The sequence below is a fragment of the Lissotriton vulgaris genome, unplaced genomic scaffold (assembly GCF_964263255.1).
Source record: "Lissotriton vulgaris unplaced genomic scaffold, aLisVul1.2 SCAFFOLD_2040, whole genome shotgun sequence".
NCBI lineage: Eukaryota > Metazoa > Chordata > Amphibia > Caudata > Salamandridae > Lissotriton > Lissotriton vulgaris.
This window is the reverse complement of record NW_028252333.1, coordinates 151653-175925: the sequence shown is the minus strand read 5'-3', so window position 1 is coordinate 175925 and position 24273 is coordinate 151653. Positions and strand designations below refer to the sequence as shown.

Sequence of the window (24273 nt, the reverse complement as noted above, 5' to 3'; positions counted from 1 at the left end):
TCCTAGCTAAAAGTCCAAAAATAAACTCGGGCCTAGCAGTCCGTCCTGCCAGAGGGTTCTTCTCCCTGTGTCCATCAGAGTCTCACAGGCAGACTCCTATCATTCCCAAGAGAACCGAAGTTTGGTGGTCAGAATTATTCTGTGGTACAACCTGGTCTTTTGCTGACGTTAGTCTTTCTTTCTGAACAGAGCACAGTGATCAAAGTTCCAGCTCTCAACAAGTTCCGTCCAGTGTCTCGCTCAGCACCTCAGACCAACAAGCTAGCAAGCCCTATCTATGCAATCAAGTCTCTCCTTATCTCCTGATGTTGGGGTCTGAGGCACCGTTTTTCGGTTTTCTTGGCCGCAGGTTGTATCGCACAATACCCGGCACTTCCTGATCAGGGAATAGTACACCAGGTACTTTTTGCACATGAGAATTTTCGCTTGCCGGGGTACTGAGAACAGGATTCAAAGCGCTTGCAGATTCAGTAGAGACCAAGTCGTCTGGTCTCGTCACTCCCTCCTCTAGCCTTGTTTTGATCTCACAGGCATCAAAAAAGGGTACAAATGCAGCAGCTCTCTCACTTTTCTGCGTCAGAATCCCCCCTGAGCGTTGCTGATCATAGGGAAGCGGAAACGGCAGCCTCTTCAGATGGGAGACATGGATCCAGTGTTTTCTCTCATCCACTTTAACTGCCGTCCGGGTAGCCAGGAGGATCTGCCGGGGCTCGGACAACCTTGAAGCCAGGCTGGTGTCTCGCTCAAATTTCTTCACCAGTACCCACTGGCCAGGTTGTAGCCGATGTCCGGGGCCCTCTGGCAGCGGCTGCAGTACGGAGGCTACCTGCTGATGAACAGAACGAAGGTCTTTAGTCAAAGCATAGAGGTAATCAATCAACATAGGATATTCAATATCAGAAAAGGGCCGCTGCCTGGGTACCCCCCATACATTAGCTGGCCTACCGAAGATAATCTCATATGGAGAAAGGCCAGATCGGGAATGTGGGGAAACACGTAGTGATATAAGGGCTTGAGGCAGGGTGTCAGGCCATTTCAATCCTGTGCTTTCCTGTATTTTGGCCATCTTGAGTTTGAGAATACCGTTATATTTTTCCACGAGCCCTGCTGATTGTGGATGCCGGGCAGCGTGGAACTTTTGCTTAATCTGTAGGCCCTCACAGATATGTTTGACGAGGGCCCCATGGAAGTGCCCCCCGTTGTCCGACCAGATCAAGCGGGGCAAACCGAAGCGGGGCACAAACTCTTTGAGAAGGGCTTTAGCTGTGGCCATGGCAGTATTTTCTTTAGTGGAGTAGGCCTCAACCCATTTGCTAAAAGCACAAACTACCACCAAAACGTATTTCAAGTTGTTGACACGCTCCATATGAATGTAGTCCATTTGGAGTACTTCAAAAGACAGCGTCGGGGTGCAAAATTCCCACTCAAGACATTCTCTCCCTTCCCCGGATTGTGTTGCAAACAAACCATGCAGTATTGGACCAACCAGACAGCCGTCCTTTGAATATTAGGGTTGTTCCAAACTGGATCCAGAAGCCCACAGATACCTTTCGCTCCTATGTGTGCAAGACCATGCGCCATAGTCACAACGGCCTGTACTAGTGCATTGGGCAGCAACCATCTTTGTTTCTCTGTCAGATCAACCCAACAATTGTTTTCATCCAATCTTCCTACCTCCTTTTTCCATCTCTCTAATTCTGTGGGTGTAGCCTCCTTCTGTAATACTCTCACGCTCTCCATGGTGTTATCGAACAATTCAGATTCCTCCACCCACCTTGCAGAAGAGTTCACAAACATTGTTGACATTGGGGACTGTGCTGTCTGTTTGGCCACCTGATCTGCGAAGGCATTTCCTTCCCCCACCTCATCCACTATTGCTTTGTGCGCACTGCATTTAATGATGGCTAGTTTCTTGGGCAAGGTGAGGGCGTCTAACAGTCGCAAAACCAAGGGGCCGTTTTGTATCTTCTGACCATGGGAAGTAAGAAAACCCCGCTCCCTCCACAGCCGCCCAAAGCTATGGGCCACGCCAAAGGCGTATTGGCTGTCTGTGTATATGTTGACTTCAAGTCCCTCACTCAGCTCACAGGCTCGCAATAGGGCCATAAGTTCAGCAGCTTGGGCCGACCGGTGAGGGACTCGGAATGTTTCGACCACTGTCTTCAAAGTCGTAATTGCATATGCAGCTGTTGTTGTTCCATCTGCTAGTTTAAAACAGGACCCATCTACATATAACTCCCCTTGGGGTTCAGCTAGAGGAGTGTCTGTCAAGTCGATCCTGCCCTTAGTCTCTTCTTCGGTGCGATAAATGCAATCATGTATGTCATCAGTAAGTTCACTCGTAGGGAGTGGTAACAATGTGGCAGGATTCAGTGTTGCACATCGGGTGATCGAAATATGTGGAGCAAACAACTTTAGTTCATATCCAGTGAGGCGTGCACTTGTAAGATGCTGTGTTTTCGTTTTGTTTAGTAATGTGTCCACAGCATGCGGCACCATCACTGTTAGGTTGGAATTTAGGACGAGTCCTTCCGACTGCCGGATTGCCACTGCAACAGCTGCTGTGGCTCTCAGACAGCTAGGAAGTGCTCTTGCGACATTATCCAGTGTGGCTGACAGATAAGCGCAAGATCTTTGCTTACCACCAAAGTCCTGCGTTAACACCGAAAGTGAACAACCGTCGACCTCATGCGCGTATAGTGCAAAAGGTTTACGGTAGTCAGGAGTGCCCAAGACAGGAGCAGAGCATAGAGCAGTTTTCAAAGAGTCAAAAGAGTTTTGGCATTCATCCATCATGGGGAGGGGTTCATGCACATCTTTAGTAGTCAGATGCAACAGAGGTTTAGCAAGAAGGGAAAAATTAGGGATCCATTGGCGACAGTAAGAAGTTATGCCAAGAAAAGCGAGAACTTCGCGTTGCGTGCAAGGAACAGACATTTTAGCAATAGTAGTAATACGTTCAGGTGTTAGTCGTCTACCCTCCTTCGATAGTAGATGACCAAGGTAGGTCACCTCCTGTCGACAGTATTGAAATTTTGACAAGGATACCTTGTTTCCCTTAGCAGCCAAATGGTGCAACAATTTAACGGTGGCAGTCTTGCAACCGTCTTCTGTGTCCGAGGCAATCAGTAAGTCATCCACGTATTGCAAAAGGACACTGCCCTCCGGCAAGTCCAGATCGTCTAACAAAGCCTTAAGGGCTTGGCTATATATGCTCGGGCTTTCAGTATAGCCTTGAGGTGCGCAACAGAAACGGAAGCTGCGTCCAGATAACGAGAATCCGAAGATCTGCCTGCTATCAGGATGAATGGGGATACTGAAGAAGGCATTCTTCAGATCTATGACCGACAAGTACTGGGCAGTCGGTGGAATCATGGTAAGGATCGTGGTGATGTCGGTTACCACGGGATACTGTGGTACCACAATTTTATTGACAGCTCTAAGGTCAATCACAAAACGATAAGCAGCATCCTGACCCGGTTCACCAGAATCAGAACTTCTTTTCAAAATCGGAGGAATCGGGCTATTACAAACGTTAGCATCCGTTTTCTCCACTACTCCCTTGTCGATCAAATCTTGAATAATCGACAGCAAAGCCCGTTCCCCTGCAGGTGCTATTTTGTACTGCGGGATGCGCGGCATTTTCGCACCTCGTTTTAGCGTAATATGAACCGGGGGAATATCTAGCTTACCCACATCGGCATCTCCCGTTGCCCAAAGCGTGGCTGGGATGCCATCAAACTCCAGGGGAAGGGGTTCATTTTTGGCAAACCAGTGTTTCATGTGTTCAGTGCAAGGTCGAATTGTCAAATAAACCCCATCAGCAGAACAATGTATCGTCGCGTTTAATTTTTTCAACATATCCAAACTCAGCAAGTTCTCTCCACAATGTGAGGTCAGTAAAAGAGGAGTGTCAATAGTGGCGGGACCGATCGAGAAGGGGAGAGGTCTGGAGATGGGACTGACAACTGGGACTCCCGAGAATCCCACTGAGACATTATTTTGCCCGGACAGAGCCGCCCCTGGAACCAATGATCGAGCAACAGAACTATTCATTGCTCCCTTGTCAATTAGGATATTCTCAGAAGTCCCCATCACTTCCCCTTTTACATAGGGTCCCTTTTGATTGACCGGGATCGACACTTGGCCCCTACTCTGTCCGTGGCTGTCCTATGCTTGTACATATGTATCCTGATCTTCATATTCATAATCATCGTGATAGTACTGTTTGCTCTGATTATTATCAAAATGATAACGCTCAGACTTGCCTGATCCTTCTTCTCTGCGCATATCACTCCGTTCGGGGCCTCCCCGTCCACGTCCTCGCCCTAGGACTGCTCCATTTTGGGCAAGCAACAACGGACACTGTGCTTTCCAGTGCCCCTCCTCTCTACAATAGGAGCACTGGTTCAAACCCACAGTCGGAGCCCCGCCCGTGCCTCGTCCTGTACCCGCCCCTCTGGACATGGGCCCTCTAGCTCATTTTCCCCCTCCTTGTCCCCGGACTACCTGCTGTAGCAATACTCGTGTTTTAAGGTCGTTGGTCTTCTTTTCCACTTTCTCCTTACATTCATTTTCGCTATGTTCATAGTACTGGGCCATGCTTAAAATTACAGAAGGGGTAGAGGTAGTCCAAGTACTTTCTGCTGCTTGTAAACGTGCAGAAATTTCCGGAGCCAAATTTGTAACGAATCTATTCACAAACAGCCTAATTCCACCTTCCGTAGCCAAATCCTGCCCACTGAAGTCAATGAAAACTCCTTCAAATCTAGTAAAGAAATCAGACACACTCTCATCCTTTTTCTGCCGGCAAGCAGTTAGCTTGTCCCAGTCAACCTTACGCAGAGGTATCAAAGTGTGCATAAAGGCAATAATTTTTGCAGGCAGGGATGTTATTTCATTCCTAGGCTTGTCTCCTGGTTTACGATCTCGATCCCACCCTCGTAACTCGTCCCACGTCCCGCCCAGTTCAGCATGATCAGAGTCATGCACCTGCCGCCATATATCAACGGGCACAAGCAATCCAAAGAATAGCTCGACATCTGCTAAAGTCATTACGGCAGATGCTGCAGCTTCGGTCAGTTCCTTGTAATAGGCGGTAGGGTTGTTTCGGGGGTCGGGCAGTTGGGATTTCAGGGAAAGGACCTCACTCCTTTTCCATGGAGTGTACACCCATTGCTCTTGGAATCGGGCGTCTATCCGTGCTCGAGTGATCTGTTGATTATCATCCCGCAGTTCGGGAACTTCGGGATGATAAATGGGATGGACCTCTCGCATGGGGTGCTGCGAGGTCCACTGAGTCAGTGGGTGTTCTGAAGTCCACTGAGGGCTTTTTAAGAACAATCTCCCACGATACTGGACCAAGGTGACTACATTTTTATACACCTCTTGTGGGGCCAAATTAAATCTATAAGTCCAGTCTCGAATCTCGTACAGTATTTGAGGAGCGCTCCCGTTATTGAAGCTGACCTCCCAAGACCAAATAAGGGAATTAGACATTTGGAATATCACATGTTGTTGCGTTACCGGCTCTAAATCTTTTAGTGTACTCCATATGTCTTCCACTGTATATGCATCATTCCTTATCCATTGGACAGCCTGATCTGCTAACACTTCCTTCTCACCATATGCCACAGATGACCTAGTAAATAGTCGTTTACCATCCAACCCTCCGGATGCCCCTCTCGGGGTCTGATCCGCCATACCGGGTTGGTGCTGGCTGAATGAGAGACCCCTACGGGACTAGGGATGCTCAATTGTACGCGAGGGAATGGTAGGGTCTGTCTAGAGTCAGGGGCAAGGGTAACCAGGTCCCCCCGGGAGGGGGATGTGATGCCGGCGTCATGCCCAGGGGTGACAGAACCCAGTTCCTCCAGCGCTGAGGCTTGGGGCGGGGCCGACGTTTGAACAGGGACCGCTGGATATATGCGCTGTGGGGCATATGGTGGAGGAGGTCTTTTGTCTAGCAAATCCTCAATCTCCTCCTCATCTTCATCTCGTGTTACATAGCTTTTATCAACTTGCAGCCTAAATCGTCTATCTTCTTTTTCAATGTTCTTTTCTGTTCTATTCTTGTCATGCGCAATAGCTTTCTGCGTTATAGTCTGCCCTTGCTGTATCTTGAGGAGTTTCTTCGACCGAATACGCCTTCTCTTAGCCTCTTTCTGCCATTTGTTAAGAGTGTCGAACATGGCCTGTCGGCTGCGTTTAACGAAGAGGCGTTCTTGTAAATACTGAATCTTTTTCTCATCAAAAGATCCAGTTTTCAGCCACTGTAATTCAACATTATCCTTGGTATATTTGTGCCACAAGGAATTAAAAAGAAGGGGGCCAATACCGTTCTTGCAATACATATCATGGCTAGGTGTTCCCTCCGGAGTGGCTGGCTGACTTTCGTCTAACCTCACGCTTTCACGATGGACACAACCAAAGCATAATTTGCTAAAGCAAGGCATTTCCCCTTCCCTATTCTATTTACGCTGAAAAGGAATCGAGTGTTATTCACAAAAAACAGAATCAAGTATCATTAATCACAGTTCTCTCATTCACATGGCCATGTATCCATTTAAAGTCATACTTGCGTTGCAAAATAACCCTTCAACTTGACATTAAACGACAACACCAAGCTTTTCGTATACCCCAAGACAGATAAAACAAGGAACAAAAAATGCCAATGTTGCAGAAAGGTGGAGCCCGTCGACTCCCACCTATGGAGAACTCTTTCAAATATCCAAAGTTGCAAAGAACATCTTCCGATAACAGTCTTATCCTTAGACTGCCTGGAGATAGTCTACACAGGTTCCTAAACCACAGACCAACCTACGGGCCATCCAACAGCATTCATGGTTCACCTCCCGGACTATGCTGGCTAAGCCCGCTTTTTCAAGCGCCGCTCCAGATCTGTCCGAGCGCTACCCAATCTCAACTGTCGGCATTCCCGAGAACAATCCGGCCGAGTGAGAACCGCAGTCCCCACGAAAGGCGTATAGTCACTATCTCCAGTTTTCCACACAAATCAAACCAGAGGCATCTGCACATGCAATTTCAATGTTGAATGTCAGACCCTCTATTCAGGGTATCTCCGTGACCACAGGTCACCAAATGCCAAGTACCAAGTCCAGAATCCAACACAAAACAGGACAAAACACTCACCTGGTGCACACAGGTCTGATTGCACGTTCCCCACTGCCATCTCTTGCTAAGGTCAACGTGGCTGGTTCTCGGGTCACACCCGAAGGACTCCGGCGTGGGGCCACTAGCAGCTGAGGTCCTCGCGATCGGGAGGGTAAAGCAAAACCCCAATTTCTCGTTGGTCTATTCTGCAACCCCCCCCGATCTGGAGCACCCCTTTCAATGTCCCGATTGTTTTCTGAGATACAGAGGGACGACCCCAACGCGGAGTCCCGGCGGAGTCGCCAACTGAAGTACCGAAAATGATTTACCACCTCCCAATTATAGTTATATTCACAACCAATCCCATTCCCATTACCAATAATTAGTCAGTTGGCAGTGTAGAAGGTCCAAGCATTTATTAGACAAACAAACTCTACCAGAGGAGCTCCTTGCGACCTAACCCCACGAGGCCCGCCAAGAAGACTGCTGGCACACTGTCAGGACATCACATATATACAGTTGCATTTGTGAAATCATGGCCCAACATGGAAAAGTACAAGCTGGTACAGTTTGGTACAGAAAGGAAAGGCCATGTATGGCACACAAAGCACTCTTTGGTTTAGCTCATCCCGGATTAGCAAGGTCGAACGGGTGACTCCCTTCTGCCAGCTTTGAGACAGCCCGCCCGCACCCCTCCTGGAATGTGCTTATCGGGCCTTCTCCTGCTACCTACAACCTTGACAGGCCTAACGAGCTGAAACAGCAATTCTGCAACAGTTGGGTTATTTCTCAGGAGAACGCTTTAGCAAAAAGGAATGAATGGGGTCTGTTAATGTAAGACTTCGAGCAAGGCCACAAAATGGCGCCCGTCAAGTCAAGAAAGTGTAAAACATAGAGAATGGTGCGAGTTAGAATTCTAAAATATAACAGACGGATTCGTTTTAATGTTTGCGTGCCTAGATTAAAACATTTAGATACATCATGCTAATTTCGAAATATCGATTATGGGTACTATATAATCGAAAATCAATGCCAGTTCCTCACCTTGGCGTGCTGGCTGCGCGGATGGCCTCGGCCTTCTTAGGGTCCACTAGGAGCCCCTCTCGGGTGAACGTATATCCAAAGAAGTTGACTGTCTCTTGATAAAACGAGCACTTGGACTTGTCAGGATCAACCCACAGTCTGCTAGTCTCTTCAGAGTAGCTCGGAGATGATTGTGGTGTTCCTCCAGCGCATTTGAGATCACGAGTATATCATCACTAAGGTTGATCACACCTTGCAGCCCCTACAGGGCTTCTCTGGCGGCATTTTGGAAGACTTCGGTGGCTGATGACACTCCAAAGCTGAGCCTCTTGTATCTTCGGAGGTCAACGTGCGTCGAGAAGGTGGTGATATACCTGCTCTCGGGCTCCAGTTCCAGCTGATGGTAGCCAGCATTCAGGTCTAGCTTAGAGAACCACTTGGCTCCATTTAGGTCTGCCACGTTGTCGTCCATTGTGGGAGTGATGTGCCGTTCTCTTTTTACAGCGGTATTTGGCAGCCTCATGTCGACACAGAGCTGGATGGCTACAGGCTGCTTGGGCTTGGGTGCCACGACCAGCGGGGACATCCATGGAGTTGGGAGAGAGACCTTTTCAATCAAGTCTAGATCTTCGAGCTTTTTCAGCTCTTCCTCCACTTGCGGGCAAAGGTTGAACGGCACCCGCCGGTGCCTGAGGGCCAGTGGTCTTACCGAGGGGTCAATGTGGAGCTTGAACTTCTTGCTCTTGAGCATTCCCAGTCCTTTGAAGAGAGCCGGGAATTCCTTCAGCATCGCTTCAGCATGGGAGTCATGGATCTGGTTGGCGAAGAAGACAAGTCCTAGGTCTTAAGCCGCGTGGCAGCTGAGTCCCTTTTCTTCCCTGGGGGATGTGGAAACTCGCCTCAGTGGAGAAGTTTCCGCTCTCGACTGTGGCCTGGATGACTTCATGGAGAGAAGTGGGTCAGTCCCTCCATATGTGTCAAACAATATAAGATCGAAATTGTTAACCACGCTGATGACACGCAGCTGATTTTATCCCTGGAGGGAAATGAATCAACCTCCTTGGAAGAATTTCATAACTGCCTGCGAGCTACAGTGGACTGGTTGAAAGCCAACTCTCTGCAATTTAACACAGGAAAGACCGAGGTGTTATATTGCCCAAGGCCCAGGGTACAATCTCTTCTACCCAGCAACTTCTGGCCAGTGGATTTTTCTCCACTGGTGCAGCCGGTGAAGGTAGTACGGAATCTAGGCGTAAAGTTTAATAGTGACCTTACTCTGGAGACACAGGTTTCAAAGGTGGTAGCTGGCTGCTTGACCATCATTCGCCTCCAGAGAAAAGTCCTTCCCCTGTTACCGCCCCGTGCTCGGATAGAGGTGGTGCATTGTACTGTGCTCAGTAGATTAGACTACTGCAACGCCTTACTGTTGGAGTCTCCAGACTATCTCATGGATAGACTTCAGAGACTCCAGTCTGCAGATGCAAAATTAGCCCTGGGGTGGCCAACTAGATCTTCCTCTTCAGGGGCTCTGGCTCAGCTGCACTGGCTCCCAGTGAGGCAGAGGGCGATATTTAAGTCTCTCTGCCTGACCTTTAAAGCTCTCCATGGGTTAGGCCCTGCCTGTTTACAAAGGAAGTTTTCATGGCATGTGCCGGCCCGCAATCTACACTCCTCCTCTGCTAGGTTGATGACCATACCGAGGTTTCGGAGATCCAGAGCAGGAGGTAGATCGTTCAGCGTGGCCACGGCCAAGCTCTGGAATTCTCTTCTCACCAAACTCAGGCAGGTTTCTGGCCTTCTTGCATTTAGAAGGCACTTGAAAATTTGGCTCTTCCCAACCCTCTAGCCTGTTATCAGCTGTTCCCCTCTTTCGTTACAAGTCTGTCAGTGCCAGGATGCCTCTCTGAGGTGATAGTGCACTTTAGAAGTGAAATAAATCAATAAATATGTGAAGATCCGGCCCGTGAAAGGTGTAATTGGGGGTCGAGGTGACAGGGGTCGTACTGTTCCGAGTCCATCACGTTGACAGATGCAATGGTGTCACTGAGGGCTTGTAAATCAGTGCCTTCAACTGAAACAGAGCACTTGGGAGGTGGCCTTCGGCGACGGTCCGTTCTGCTGACGTACGACACGACAAACACTTCCTCGTCCTCATATTCATACATCGGGCGTAGATCCTGCGGCTGATCCTCCTCTGTTGATGGCGGATCGTCGAGAGAGATCTGGCGAACACGTTGTGGCATGCTTCTGGGCCGTGATGACGTTTGCCTGAACCGCCCACCGTGGCATACCTTGGCGTAGTGATTGAGCTTGCCACAGCGGGGGCAGGTATTCCCCTTCATCCCGCAGACAGCCGTCGCAGGGTGATCTTCTCCAGAGTATCCACACAGTCCACCCGGTGCCCGGCCTGGGCACTTGGCGAGCCACAGTGGGGCCTCTCTATATTGATTCCACCCTCTCTTCTTTGATCGGCGGGTGCCTGGGCGCGTGTGAGGTTGCGACCGGTGTGTGCAGGGCAGCTTCCATTTACTCAGCTCGGACGTCCGACAGCTCGTGGGAGCGGGCTAGGACCAGGATCTCGTCCAGCAAGATTCCTGGTTGACGAAGGATCAGCTTCCTCAGGAGTTTGGAGCTGCAACCCAGGATGATTTGGTCTCGTATCTCCTTCCGTTGGTCGGTAAACGGGCACGTGCTAGCCAGCTGGCTTAGCCGTGCATAGAACATGTCAACAGACTCTGAGTCCATCTGCCACGCCCTCTTGAACTTGAACTTCTCAAAGTCAAGGTTGAGTTGGGGGTCAAAGTGCCTGTTGAGCGCGGCGACCGCCGCTTCGTAGTCGTCGTCATTTCCCGTGTTGGGGAGCGTCTCAAAGAGGTAATAGATTCCCATGCCCACATAGTAGATGAGGAGTGCCATCGGTTTTCCTTGTCCCTTTGAAGTAGTGGTTGAGCTGTCCAACCCACGCTTTCAATCTCAGTGCAGCAGTGGCAGGGTCTGAGGCTTCACTAAAGGGGGGTAGAGGTGCAACCGCAGTGTGGCTCTGCCCTGGGAGAGGCAGATTGGCACCTCTGCCCGGATTGCGTCCTCCATCTTGCTGGGTGGCAGTACCAGCCATCGGTGGGTAGCTCATTGTGGTTGTGTGATGGTGCGTAGATGCAAGGGCGTGGCCTGTGTGCTGACAATTTGCACTTGGGCGTGTGTGTTAGCACATGGTCTTGTGTCACGGGCTGTCCGGTGGCTCCACATGCGTGCAGGGGAGGGGCGGTTTGCCTTCTGGCGCAGATTTGTGGGATAGAGAAAGCATGAATGTTGCAGGCTTATGTGTAACTTTGCCTTGATATTTAGTTCCCTTCTCCAAAATGTCTCCTGCTGTCCTCCCCTTATTAGCTTGCTCCAGAGGTGGAGCCTTGCTTTTGGTGCTTGCTCTTGGTGCCCCAGAATAACCAGCTCTGTCCTTTTTTTTCAATTATTGTCCACTCACACTGTGAGCTAATTAGCCCTCAGACGAGGATCCAGGGCATGTGCACAGTCGGTTTCTAGCGCGCTGTGGCAGGCGCAGGCAGCGGATGGGGCAGCCCGGTCACTGGGCCTTGCTGACAGGTTGCAGGTGAGGGGAGCTGTTGCGGGCCGGCGGGCCCAGACGCGGCACTTGGGTGCAGGGAGTGCGGGAACAGACACGACCCCCTGAGCAGCTGGTCGCAGGCCTCAGCGAGCGCTGCCGGCTGGCCGTGCTCCCGTTGGGCAGGGATACGCGTGGGCGGGCGCAGGCCAAATCGTTCTTGAGGCGGGCAGGGCCGCTGACAGTCAAGGCCTCCGGAGGCAGCATGGTATGTGTAGAGAGGGTCCCCGCAGGGGAAAAGTGTTATGTACACCATACACTACAAACAAAACTTATTTTTACTTTTATGGCTCTGTAGGCAATAATCAAAACTACCGAATGCCTGTATTGATATTTATTTTTCAATACCCAGTATCAAACATTTAACAATACATTCATAAATCATTTAAGAAAGCCCCAAAGTCGGGGAAGGAGAGGGGAGGAGAGTGAAGGAGGGGGTGTGCTCAGGGCAGGGTAAAGTCAAAAGGAGTACACATAATCACAATGAACACAATCAAAATTGATAAACAACTGAATCAAAACAAATTTGATACAAACGCCTGAAAAATTAGGGAATTCAATGTAAATATAATACAAAGGAGACCTTCAACGATCACACATAAAGTGTTAGGGCTATTTCAAGGACAAGTGCCGGAGGTCTGTGTTAGAAAGAAAAGCCGTCGACGTTTCGACCCCTGGCCGTAGGCTAAGTTAGGTCCTTTAACGGGGTCTTCATCAGGACAAAGAGGGCAAGGTGGGTAGGGGCAATATTATCTGTAAAATTAAAACAATTGATCAGATCACTGTTTTTGAAGCCATCATCCATTTAGAAAGAATAAATAGCATCAATTTACCATGGGCTTAGGGCCTTATGGGCCTCTAAGTATTAGGGATATAGTAGAGTGAAACCAGCCAAGGGTCTGGTTCACACACAGGTAATATAAATTCACACATTGGATATTAGAGTAAAACCAGCTAAGGGTCTGGTTCAACCACAAGTGATGTAAAATCACACATACACAGAGGGGAACGCTAACGAATTGTCACATAAGATTAAGAGTATTAAAAACTCACATAAGTTATTTACCAATCAGCCGATTGGTGAGATATTTTCTGTTGTCGACCCACACGGGGGCTTAGGATACCAAGCAGTTTCAACGAACTGCAATTAGAAAGTTGGAGGTTGGTGATAGGTATATGAGAATGACCTTAGTGAATACCCATTAGGAATTATGAACTTACTTAAAAAGAAGAAAGGGGGCGACCTTGGTGTCACCGTGGGTCTATAACTGGGAAGCTTGCTTCTTCTTCAAGCTTTGAAAAGAGGAAATTGCTGCTATGGAGAAGAAATAAAATGGCAAAGGGCTACATCACTACAATGCATGATGTGAAACCACACAGGAGGCAGCAGGCGTCGGACAGACTGCAGCGGTGCGGGTGAGCACCGCAAGCTCCTCGCTGGATACCACACTGCAGCAGGCAGCAAAGGGAGCAGGGCAGCACGGGTGGGCTCCGCACGCTCTCAGACAGAACCAGGAAGGTAGGCCAAGCACGCGAGGGGTGCTACCGGCCTCGTCGCCAATGTAGCACGGCGGGGCATGAAGTTAGGCCGCAGCATTGAAATAATTACACACGAGACAGATGGTTTCACTCTCGTGGCCGGAAGACCCAGAGTGGTTTCCGGCTGTTTATTTATCCCCTCGGGTCGAACCCGCCCCGAGGGATGGATGGATGTGTGTAAACTGTAACAATGTAGTAGAGGGCCCGGATGGCTCTCTACAATCGCCTACTTGCTTCAGATGCCACGCAACAGAGAAGCAGGCATCCACAATCAACTGGAAGAGGAAACGTCTCATCAGCGAATCTTGATTGGCCCTTGTAAGCAGAAGGCAGAAACACAGCAAGTCATTACTTGATGCTGTCCTTGGATTTCTTCCACTGGTCGTACAACGTCACATGAAGTAAAGTGTCAATCTGTGAGGATATCTCTTTGCTCTACCGTGCAAATCTCTGTGGTAAAACTGCGGATGCCAAAAGTAGTCCGAATATATACAAAAATATAGTTTGTAACTTTCAGAATGTCCATTCAAAGACATATGTGAGCAGGCTGAGGTACACCAAGGGGTGTGAGAACAGGAGCTCACTGTTCGTTGTCTCATTTCTGCAGCCTATGCTGGGACTCGAGGGTCAGTTTGTGCCCACAAAAAGTATTATAATGTAATGACAACCTAGGTATTATATGCATTATCTACCAAAGCCCGGCGAAGTATTGCAAGACCATTTTACCTGCTCTGATATCGAATTGTGTTAAAACCTTTGATACATGCATTCTGCTCACGCCAGGAACTCTTTGTTGCATGTATTAACTGCTGTATTAACCTTCTAGGAACCTCGACATGGATCCAACAACTTGGGATGTGATACTTGGACAAGTCAATTTTGATGACTACACGCTTCCTTACATAAAACGCAGAGTGGTTGGGAGTTACATCCATGAAAACTACACAGACCCAGTCAATGGGGATGACATTGCACTCCTGCAGTTGTCTTCGGCTGTCCCCTTTGATGCCACCATCCAGCCCATCTGCCTACCTTATGCAGCACACCAGTTCCAGCTGGACTCTGAGTGCCTGGCCGCAGGCTGGCAAGGATTCGGTAAGGAGCGTGTGGGGGTGGATCAGCTGTTAACACATCTGGACTCTCATGATTAGAAGTATGGGGGGCTGCAGCAGTGATCCTGAACCTGGGTGTATTGATGTTGAGGGGCCGGTAATTCTTCTGGGGTAGTGGATTTTCAAGTTTTGTATTCATAATAGCTATAACCGCACAAAGGAATGCTGCTGCATGACATTTGCAGACGTCTTCCACACACTGGCCTTTACCTGCAAAGACACTTTACCATGTTTTTAATGGTGACAAGGGCATAGGGAAAGAATATGGACGTGCAGTTGAAATGCACAGTTTTAATTCCGATGTGGCAGGAGCTCATGATTCCGCTCTCATCGCAATGACACTGATGCCTTTAAGGAGGGCCTTGGTATCCAGGGGTGCAGCTTTGGGTTGGAGCCATGAGTCAGATGAATCCTTGTCTTGTTCAGTATCCATTGCCTCTCGGTGCACTACTAAAGACAGCAATTATATGAGGTTCACTATCTGGCACTGATGAGTAGTGCGTGGGCGTGGCCAGGGGTGGGACTGATGCAGAACCAGCCGCGTCTTTATTTCATGAAGAGATGTGCTGACACTTTGGCACCGTTTGATCATTCTCTGTAGAACACGAAATAATCACAGGGGATGAATGTATACCAAGGTGCATACAGTGTAAACAAATTGGCATATTATTGACATGTATCAAGGGAGAAATCGTAAGGAAGACACCAAACTAAGTAATTGAAAAAGTTACATTTCATTTAATATATTAACAAATCTTCATGGTTAAAAACAATTCATAAAAGTACATAATGTAAATCTGTTATGTGAACAACAAAATTACTCAAACAATATATAATCCATAAAAAATGCATATAACATAGCATCTACTAGTGGCAAACAATATTATACTATTCGACGCGCGTTTCTGCGTTTTTCGGAATGCCTTCTTCAGGAGCCACAGTAATATCTGAAAAACATATTTAGTGTATAAGTAAAAAATGCAAAATATTTCTTTATACAAAAGAATAATCACATTCCTAATTTACAAACAACAAGTTACAAAACCAATACGGTGTCAAAATCACAATAACTCCCTACTTATATAGCAAATAGAATGTTGCTGTAAAAGGAACAAACTAACATAATTATATTTTGAGCAGTGGTAACTATTAGAGAAGGAGACTTTAAATGTCTCAGGACATGTGGTGGCAATACTTGTATATGGGACACAGGTTTCCACAAGTATTTAGAGTGGGGAAAATATTCTGATTCCAACATAATTATTATTCCAGGATCGACTTTATGCAAATATTCCATATAAAACTGAAGTCTGAATTGGGGACTCTGATGTTTATTTTATGTAATAAAGAATTTGGGTAGTATCCTATTTTTAGTGGACTCACTATCTGTATAGTCGGCGCAACTGATCCCTTTGAATCTTAGGTGCACTACTAAAGACAGCAATTATATGAGGTTCACTATCTGGCACTGATGAGTAGTGCATGGGCGTGGCCAGGGGTGGGACTGATGCAGAACCAGCCGCGTCTTTATTTCATGAAGAGATGTGCTGACACTTTGGCACCCTTTGATCATTCTCTGTAGAACACGAAATAATCACAGGGGATGAATGTATACCAAGGTGCATACTACAGTCACACACTAATGCTCATGTAGAGTATCAGGGTGAGTGTATATTATACAAATTCTACCCCTTTTTAGTAATAAGAATATCAGTTACATTTACTTGAACTCTGTTCTTATTGGTGGTTATACAAGGACCTTTGTCATAAGCAAGTCCCTGAAGCTACAGATCGAGCAAGATCTCGAATGCGAAGATGAGTTCAGCTAGAGTTTGCCTATGTCAAGGTATGCGATCTCCAAGGCGCAGCCCATGGTCTGGGATGACTCTGCTATGGTGCCCTAGCCTGGACGCCAAAGTCACAGATGACTAGAGACACCCTTTGACTCCACACTCTACAAGACATTAAACTTATTCTCACAATGAGGATGAGGGTAAGGTGTCGGTACTCCCCCTCACTACTCTGATACTTGTCTATATTTGGATAGTCAAAATGTTAGTGCCTTGACACTTCTTCAGAAACAATATTGGATTTCCCTTTGTGTCCTCCACAGAGGAGAGTGCCTCTTTCGCGGTGGCAAAAGTTTGGAGTCATACCTGCCTACGGTGGAGACAGGCACCTTTGCTCATTGAAATCTAACAGCCAGACTCTTTACCCTCTGCTTGAATCCAGTGGTACTGCTAGCAAGCAACCCACGTCTGGGCATGCCCTCGGCCACTTAGGCCCCTTAACGATGGATTAAGGCCCGGATCTCTGTAGTGGGGTGAATGTTTGCCATTGTTCATCATCTGTCCTTCAGTTCTTCTTTTTGCATTTGCCACCCAGAGTGGGACAGGTATGCCCACATGTGGATCCCGTGCTCTCCATGCCACTGGAGTCAAGGTACATATGAGAAGAGGGTCCCCGCAAGGGAAGCGTGTTGTATGCTACAAACACTAACACTACTCTAAACTAACAAACAAGAATATCACAAGGGATTCACAGGTATTGTCATTTATTTTTCAACACCAGATATCTACCACCACAGAATTACTTCACATTTAATAAATAGCCCCAAACGGGGAAAGGAAAGGAAGGGAGGGGAGGGGTGGTGCTCAAGGGAGTGTAAAGTCAAAGAGAATAAGCACAGTCAAAAACAATCATGTGATAAATACAATACTCCAAACAGAATCATAACAAATCAGATACACAAGCCAAAAATCAAGGCATCCATTGATAAACTGTTAGCTAATGACATTCAGCGGTCACATACTAGAATCAGAACTATCAGGGGCATGTGCCGGAAGTCCAAGAAAAGAGCCGTCGACGTTTCGACCCCTATCTGTAGGCTACGTTAAGTCCTTTGGCGGGGTCTTCATCAGGACATATACAGGAAAGAAGTGGAATGGGGCAATCCTATCATGGAGTTTAGGCCCAGCTGGGCTCTAATCGTGGGAATTGAGTAAACCACGCAAAAAGTCGTGGTCGATCTCAGCGATATTGTTTCGCAAAAAAACTTCACCCCTTCGGCCGAATGGTGAGTTTAGTGTTGCCCCCCAGTCGTCATTTGCCGTGTAAAGGTGTCTGGAAAGACGAGGGTGCAAAAAGGGGTGCACAGAATAAATTTGGCATAGCATTATCAAAACATGTCGAGTAAGGTGTCATACGAATTAGAATACTACCCCCTCGCCAATTCTGGAGACGGGGGTAGCATTCCACCCTTTTAGAGGGACACGACATATATGTAACTGTGAACCCCGGTTAAAGTTAAACAGAGCCTCAGCATCACAAAATGGATGCTGCCACCACAGACACGAGTCTGACCTCCTGCTGCTGGGAGTCCTTCCAGCGAGGGAGGCCTGAACAAAGGGTTTCCTGCCTTTGGAGGTGCTAGCACCACCCCAGCAGGATTTTGTGTATTGAGGTAGGCCAGGCTGAAAGGAATGAGACATGCCTGGGGCACACAAGGTGTCCCTGTGCATACCCCGGTCCAAACCAGTTGCTGGGGCACTCCAGCCCCAGCTCTGGCAGGAAACCGGACAAAGGATAGGGGGTGTAACCACCCTCCTTCCTGGTCCCACCCATGGGAGGGACCTAGTCACAGTACAGCCCCCTTTAGGAGAATAAAGGTAGGAATTGAAAGAAAATTTATACCGCGCAAACAATAACCCGAAGGCATCAAGGCGCCTAACAGAAAAAATCATAAATGTAAGCAATACACCACTACATATACGCCTGCGCAAAGAGATGTGTTTTCAGAGCCCTTCTAAATGCCTGAAGAGTGGGTAGGGATCTTATTTCCAGCGGGAGGGCATTCCACCACTTGGGCGCCAAGGTGGAGAAGGCCCTACCACCCCATTTCGCTCTCCTGAAACGGGGGATAGATAGGAGGAGTCTGCCAGAGGAACGCAAATCCCTAGAAGGAGTGCAGCGGGACAGGATGGATCCTACACCAGTGGGACTGTTTTTAGCTAAGGCCCTATATGTCATGCATAGGGTCTTGAAATGAATGCGGTCCTCAACAGGAAGCCAATGCAACAGCTTTCTGGCCGCTGTGGCTGAGGTACGTTTAGGAAGATCTAGGACAAATCTGGCAGCGGCATTCTGGACTACCTGCAAGCGCTGCAGTAGACTCTTATTCATTCCAAGCGTCCTAGCGGTTCACTTTGTCGTCCTTCCTAACGGAACCAGACTTCAGGGCCCGACGAGATCTAGACTTCCAGACCTCTCCGACCTCTACCTACATCTGCAGCTCAGCTGAGATCCGTGGGTGTGACGAGACAAGTGGGACCGGCCATCTTGGAGAAACTGTACTTCGCTTCAAGCACGACTTCAGAGTCATCCTCGAGTAAGTGCTTTGGGGATTGAGAAGCCCCAGCCCAGAGCAGCTCCTGCCCAGAAGATCCACCCTCCAGCATCCACGAGATCTGCGTGGGGCCCTTTTGCTTGATTGCTGCTTGACGCGTTGTCTGGTCACTTGCCGGCTGGCTAGTGGTCTCCTAGACGACGATCCTTGAAATCTACACTGCTGGTCTGGTTGCTCCAGACTGGCCCTTGCTTCCCTGCAAAGGAGAAGCACCCAGGACCCTCCTGGTCCGCACCAGACGCCATTTCCACTCACCGCGTGGGTTGCCTTTGCCAAGGCCTGTTGACTCCGAATCTGGATCAGACACCACTGACAGCGAGAGCCTGCGTGGGACAGCTCGTGCCTCCATCCTGGTTGTCGAAGACACCTCCTGGTCCACGTTGCTGCAGAGTCAAGCGTCCACTCTTCACCTGATCGCGACAACAGCATCCGGTTCCTTCCTGGTTCCACTCCGGTCACTGGCTAGTGACTTTGAACACTGTCCCCTCTGCTTTCAGTTCTTCATCTTCCTCGATCCACCCTTGGATCGCTCCGGACATCTTCCTCCTGGTCGCCTGCAGCATCTTTCTTCAAGGCTCCATTGACTTCGACACGGAAACCCGACACACTTTCACACCTATGCACCCGCGGCCCGTGGGTGAGGTAACAACAGCATTTCAGTGCTCAAGGGTAGATTGACTCTCCTAGTGTCCAGGTATCCTGTCGTTTTAGTCGTAACTAGTCGGAACTGTCTGTACTCACCTTTTTAATAACTTGTTGTGCCCATTGACTTTGTTCCGCATCTCGCGTGTGAGTTCACACTCTGCACACGCATCCCGTGGGCCTCCTGCTCCTTACCTAAGGTTAGGGTAGTGTAGTCCCAGCGATCCTACAGCCTCTGGGCATCTTCATTTCTTCTATCGTTCTACTTATACCATTTACTTAGTATATGGTTTGCCGTGCCCCTAGGGCACCATTGTAATTTGTGCGACTTATTGTATTTTTCTTAAGAGATTGTCATGTGCTTAGCCTTCTGATCTCATAAAGAGTTCAGAGGTGTTAGTTATTAATAAATATATTGTTTATTTTCATAACAGCCCGTGTGGTGTCCTTTCATCTGGTATTCAAGGGGTTATATGTGGTAAAACAGCTGGCTTCACATGCCAAAAGAGTTTAGCCTAAGACTGCTTTGTCCATGCTACCATTAGGATAGCTGGTCTATAAGGTTGACTTACAACCAATCACCATAAGGGTTGTTTGGACTGATACAAGGTGATCACTAGAACTAGTGAGCATCATATATCAGGCCAACTTCTCACATTGGTGTGCAGCGGTTGGGATTTGAGCTTGCTGTTGTTTTTACCAAATATAATCTTGAGATGTCATTTGAAAGATCACATAAGGTACCATAGGTACATATAACAAGCTTAGTGACCCTCCACAGGTCCTTTCCAGATATGCAGCACTCAATTTCCAGGAGATGAGATAATTGTGTACCTCCAGGAAATTGAAAATGGGTTCTAACCCTACCCTTCCTTTTCTGTTAGGTCTCTTAGATACATATGATGCTAGAAGAGCCTCTAACCCAGGCCCCTCAGATCAGGCAGATGGAAGCATGCCCCCCTTAGAAGGTGACTCTAACCTCCCTGAAACAGAAGATGTAGATGGTAGGGAAGATGGTAACTCATCTGAGGAGGAGGCAGACAATGGCCAAGCTGTAGTCAGTGCACTAACAAGGGCCAACTTAAGTCTACATGGGGATGGAACTGGGGGAGCCCCAGACCTATCCACTAGCAGGCTTAACATTGGGAACAGAAGAAATAGGTCTCAGTCCAGAGACTCTATCAAATCTGTTCACTCCCATGTCTCTCATGCATCTTCTCGGAGGAGGATGACTTCCCCTCAGAGACGAGAGCATCAGGCAAAGATGAAGGAAGTTAATCTAAGGATCCAAAGGGAAGAACTTGCCCTTGCCAAGGAGAAACTTGCTTTTGCCAGAGAGCAGACATTCTGTGGGATAGAACCCACTGGTTGGAGCATTAGCCCTAAGGATAAAGACAGGAGTTTTGACAATAGACACCTGAGTAAAATAGTGCCCTCCTATAAGACAGGAGATGACATCCACAAATGGATGACTGCTCTGGAGAGGGCCTGCAAAGTACAGCAGGTACCCCAGAGTCAGTGGGCAGCTATATTGTGGCTCTCCTTTGAAGGCAAAGGAAGAAACAAGCTCCTCACTGTTAGAGATGAGGATGCTAATGATTACCAAGTCCTGAAAAATGCACTGATTGATGGGTTTGGCCTAACAACTGAACAGTACAGGTTGATTTTTAGAGACACCCAGAAAACTCAGGCTCAGGATTGGACTGACTTTGTTGATTGTGCCACTAAGGCTTTGGAAGGCTGGTTACAGGGAAGTAAAGTTAATGATTACACAGGATTGTACAATCATATTATGAGAGAACAAATCTTAAGTAATTGTCAGAACCAGTTGTTGCATCAGCACCTGATTGACTCAGATCTGACCTCTCCCCAAGAATTGGGAAAGAAGGCAGACAGATGGGTCAGAACCAGGGTTAAGCAGCAGAACCAGAACCAGGGTGGTGGCCAGAAGAAAGCAGACCAAAAGGGTAATAATGAGAATAAGCAAAATGGCCGGAAGTCTTCAACAGGGCCCCAATAATCTAAGGAGGATGGGTCCCAGAGTTCCCAAAAGAAGAAGAATGATGGTCCAAAGAAACCATGGTGCCAATACTGTAAAAGTAAGACTCACTGGTTTAGTGAGTGCACCAAGAAAGGTCTAGCTCCTACCACTACTGCCCCTAAGGCACCTGCACCCCCTAGTACAGTTAGTAGTGTTAGTGTACCCCAAAGGCGATTGTAGGGTTAACCCTGGGAACTGAGGTGGGTTCTGACTTAGTCAGAATACCTACTCAGGCTGTTCTTGTTTGTACTGGGGACATGGAAATGACCCCTATTGTAAGTCCCAGTACTCTGGGCAAGTACAGGCAAACGCCTTTAATCAATGGAAAAATGGCTCAGGCCTACAGGGACACATGTGCCAGTGCCACTATGGTGACACCAGCCTTTGTGGACCCTGATCAGATCATACTAGGCTCAGACTACCTAGTGACCAATGCTAGCAACGTCACTACCAATCACAGTATGGCAGTTGTTAACTTCTCCTGGGGAGGGGTAACTGGCCTCAAAAGGGCTGTAGTTAGTTCAGACCTCCCAGGGAATGTCTTTTGGGCAATTATTTGGAATCCTCCTTATGGTCAGAAGTGGAGTAAAGGACTCATGTGAAAATGTTAGGTTTGTCAGCACATGTCCTTGCTGTGACCAGGTCACAGGCCAGAAAATGCCCATCTGAACAAGTGCTGGATCCTGGAACAATGGACCAGACACTACCCAGTAGGAAGAGCAGTCGGGTTAAGGCAGTGCCTTCCCAATTGCCTCAGGTTGAAGATCAGCCCTCTCAGGAGGCTGACCCAAAGACCCCAGAAGGAACTGTCCTAGAAGCACTTGAACCTGAACAGGTTGAGTTTCTTGGGACAGGGGGACCTTTCAGGACAGACTTGAGGCAGGCACAGTTAGACTGTTCCTCCCTTGAACCCCTCAGACAGCAAGCTGATGCTGAGGCTGCAGGGAATGCTACAGGTACCCACAAGGTGTACTGGGATGAAGGACTCCTATACTCTGAGGCAAGAGACCCCAAGCCTGGTGCTACCAGGAGGCTGGTCATCCCCTTATCTCTTAGAGGTTTCCTTCTTACCTTAGCCCACGAGATTTCCCTTGCAGGTCACTTAGGCCAGAACAAGACTTGGGACCCTCACTTTCACTGGCCTCACATGTCTGAGGATACCAAAGAGTTTTGTCGCTCATTTGTCACCTGTCAAGCCAGTGGCAAATCAGGTGGCACAACAAAGGCCCCCCTTATACCACTACCTGTGGAGGGAGTACCCTTTGAAAGAGTGGGGATTGACATTGTTGGACCAATGGACCCCTCAAAACATGTCGAGTAAGGTGTCATACGAATTAGAATACTACCCCCTCGCCAATTCTGGCGACGGGGGTAGCATTCCACCCTTTTAGAGGGACACAACATGTATGTAACTGTGAACCCCGTTTAAAGTTAAACCAAGCCTCAGCGTCACAAAATGGATGCTGCCAACACAGACACGAGTCTGACCTCCTGCTGCTGGGAGTCCTTCCAGCGAGGGAGGCCTGGACAATGGGTTTCCTGCCTTGGGAGGTGCTAGCACCACCCTAGACAGGATTTTGTGTATTGAGGTAGGCCAGGCTGAAAGGAATGAGACATGCCTGGGCACACAAGGTGTCCCTATGCATACCCCGGTTCAAACCAGTTGCTGGGGCACTCCAGCCCCAGCTCTGGCATGAAACCGGACAAAGGATAGGGGGTGTAACTACCCCCCTTCCTGGTCCCACCCATGGGAGGGACCTAGTCACAGTACAGCCCCCTTTAGGAGAATAAAGGTAGGAGCTGGTCCCATTCCAAATTAGATTATCCTGATTTGAAACTACAAAGAAGAAACTCTTGACTTAGACGTTCTGCTCCACAGAAGACTGAAGAAATCTCCCTTGTGGCCAAGGAGTGACCACCCTGCACAAACAGGCACCATCAAGCGTCCTAGCGGTTCACTTTGTCGTCCTTCTTGCCAGAACCAGACTTCGGAGCCCGACGAGATCCGGACTTCCAGACCACTCCGACCTCTACCTACATCTGCAGCTCAGCTGAGATCTGTGGGTGTGACGAGACACGTGGGACCCGTCATATTGGAGATACTGCACTTCACTTCAAGCACGACTTCAGAGGCATCCTGGAGTAAGTGCTTTGGGGATTGAGAAATCCCAGCCCTGAGCAGCTCCTGCACAGAAGATCCGCCCTCCAGCATCCACAAGATCTGCGTGGGGCCCTTTTGCTTGATTGCGGCTCAATGCATTGTCTGGTCACTTGCCGGCTGGCTACTGGCCTCCTAGACGACAATCCTTGAAATCTACACTGCTGGTCTGGTTGCTCCAGACTGGCCCTTGCTTCCCTGCAAAGGAGATTATTTGAAAGAACAAGGGGAACCCAGCGGTTAGCTATGGACGATGGGTATCAGTTAAGTTTTGGGAGACAAAGGTCCTAAGCGTACACAAAATAATAGACAAATATTTATATCCCTTGTCCAGCCGGACAGGGAATTTAATAATCAGATAAATAGATTCTCATTCATTTATTATCATTCATTCTGGCAGCAATGATTGTCCGTTAGCGCTGACGTACAATCATTGCTGCCTGCCGGATCTGCGGCATTGCTCCGGTTTCTGCGGATCGCTGATTCAACCGACCGCATCCCGGCGACGGCCATCGAGCCGCTCCCCAATCCCTAAGTGTTTAACTCACCCCGAAAACATCATTAAGGTCCACAAAACCTTACAAACAAGGATTCCAAGTGTGCCGATCACTGGCCCCACCG

At 48.5% G+C, this 24273-nt stretch overlaps 1 protein-coding gene across 1 annotated transcript in view; it reads left to right on the top strand.

Annotated features, from left to right (window-relative positions):
• Window positions 1-24273, top strand: part of LOC147662587 (tryptase-like) — a gene marked incomplete at its 5' end in the record, with an annotated part of 402238 nt that overhangs the window by 286514 nt on the left and 91451 nt on the right. Inside the window, one exon of the mRNA XM_086951062.1 lies at window positions 14121-14389. Coding sequence (XP_086807188.1) covers window positions 14121-14389 — 269 coding nt within the window. The remainder of the gene's footprint in view (window positions 1-14120; window positions 14390-24273) is intronic.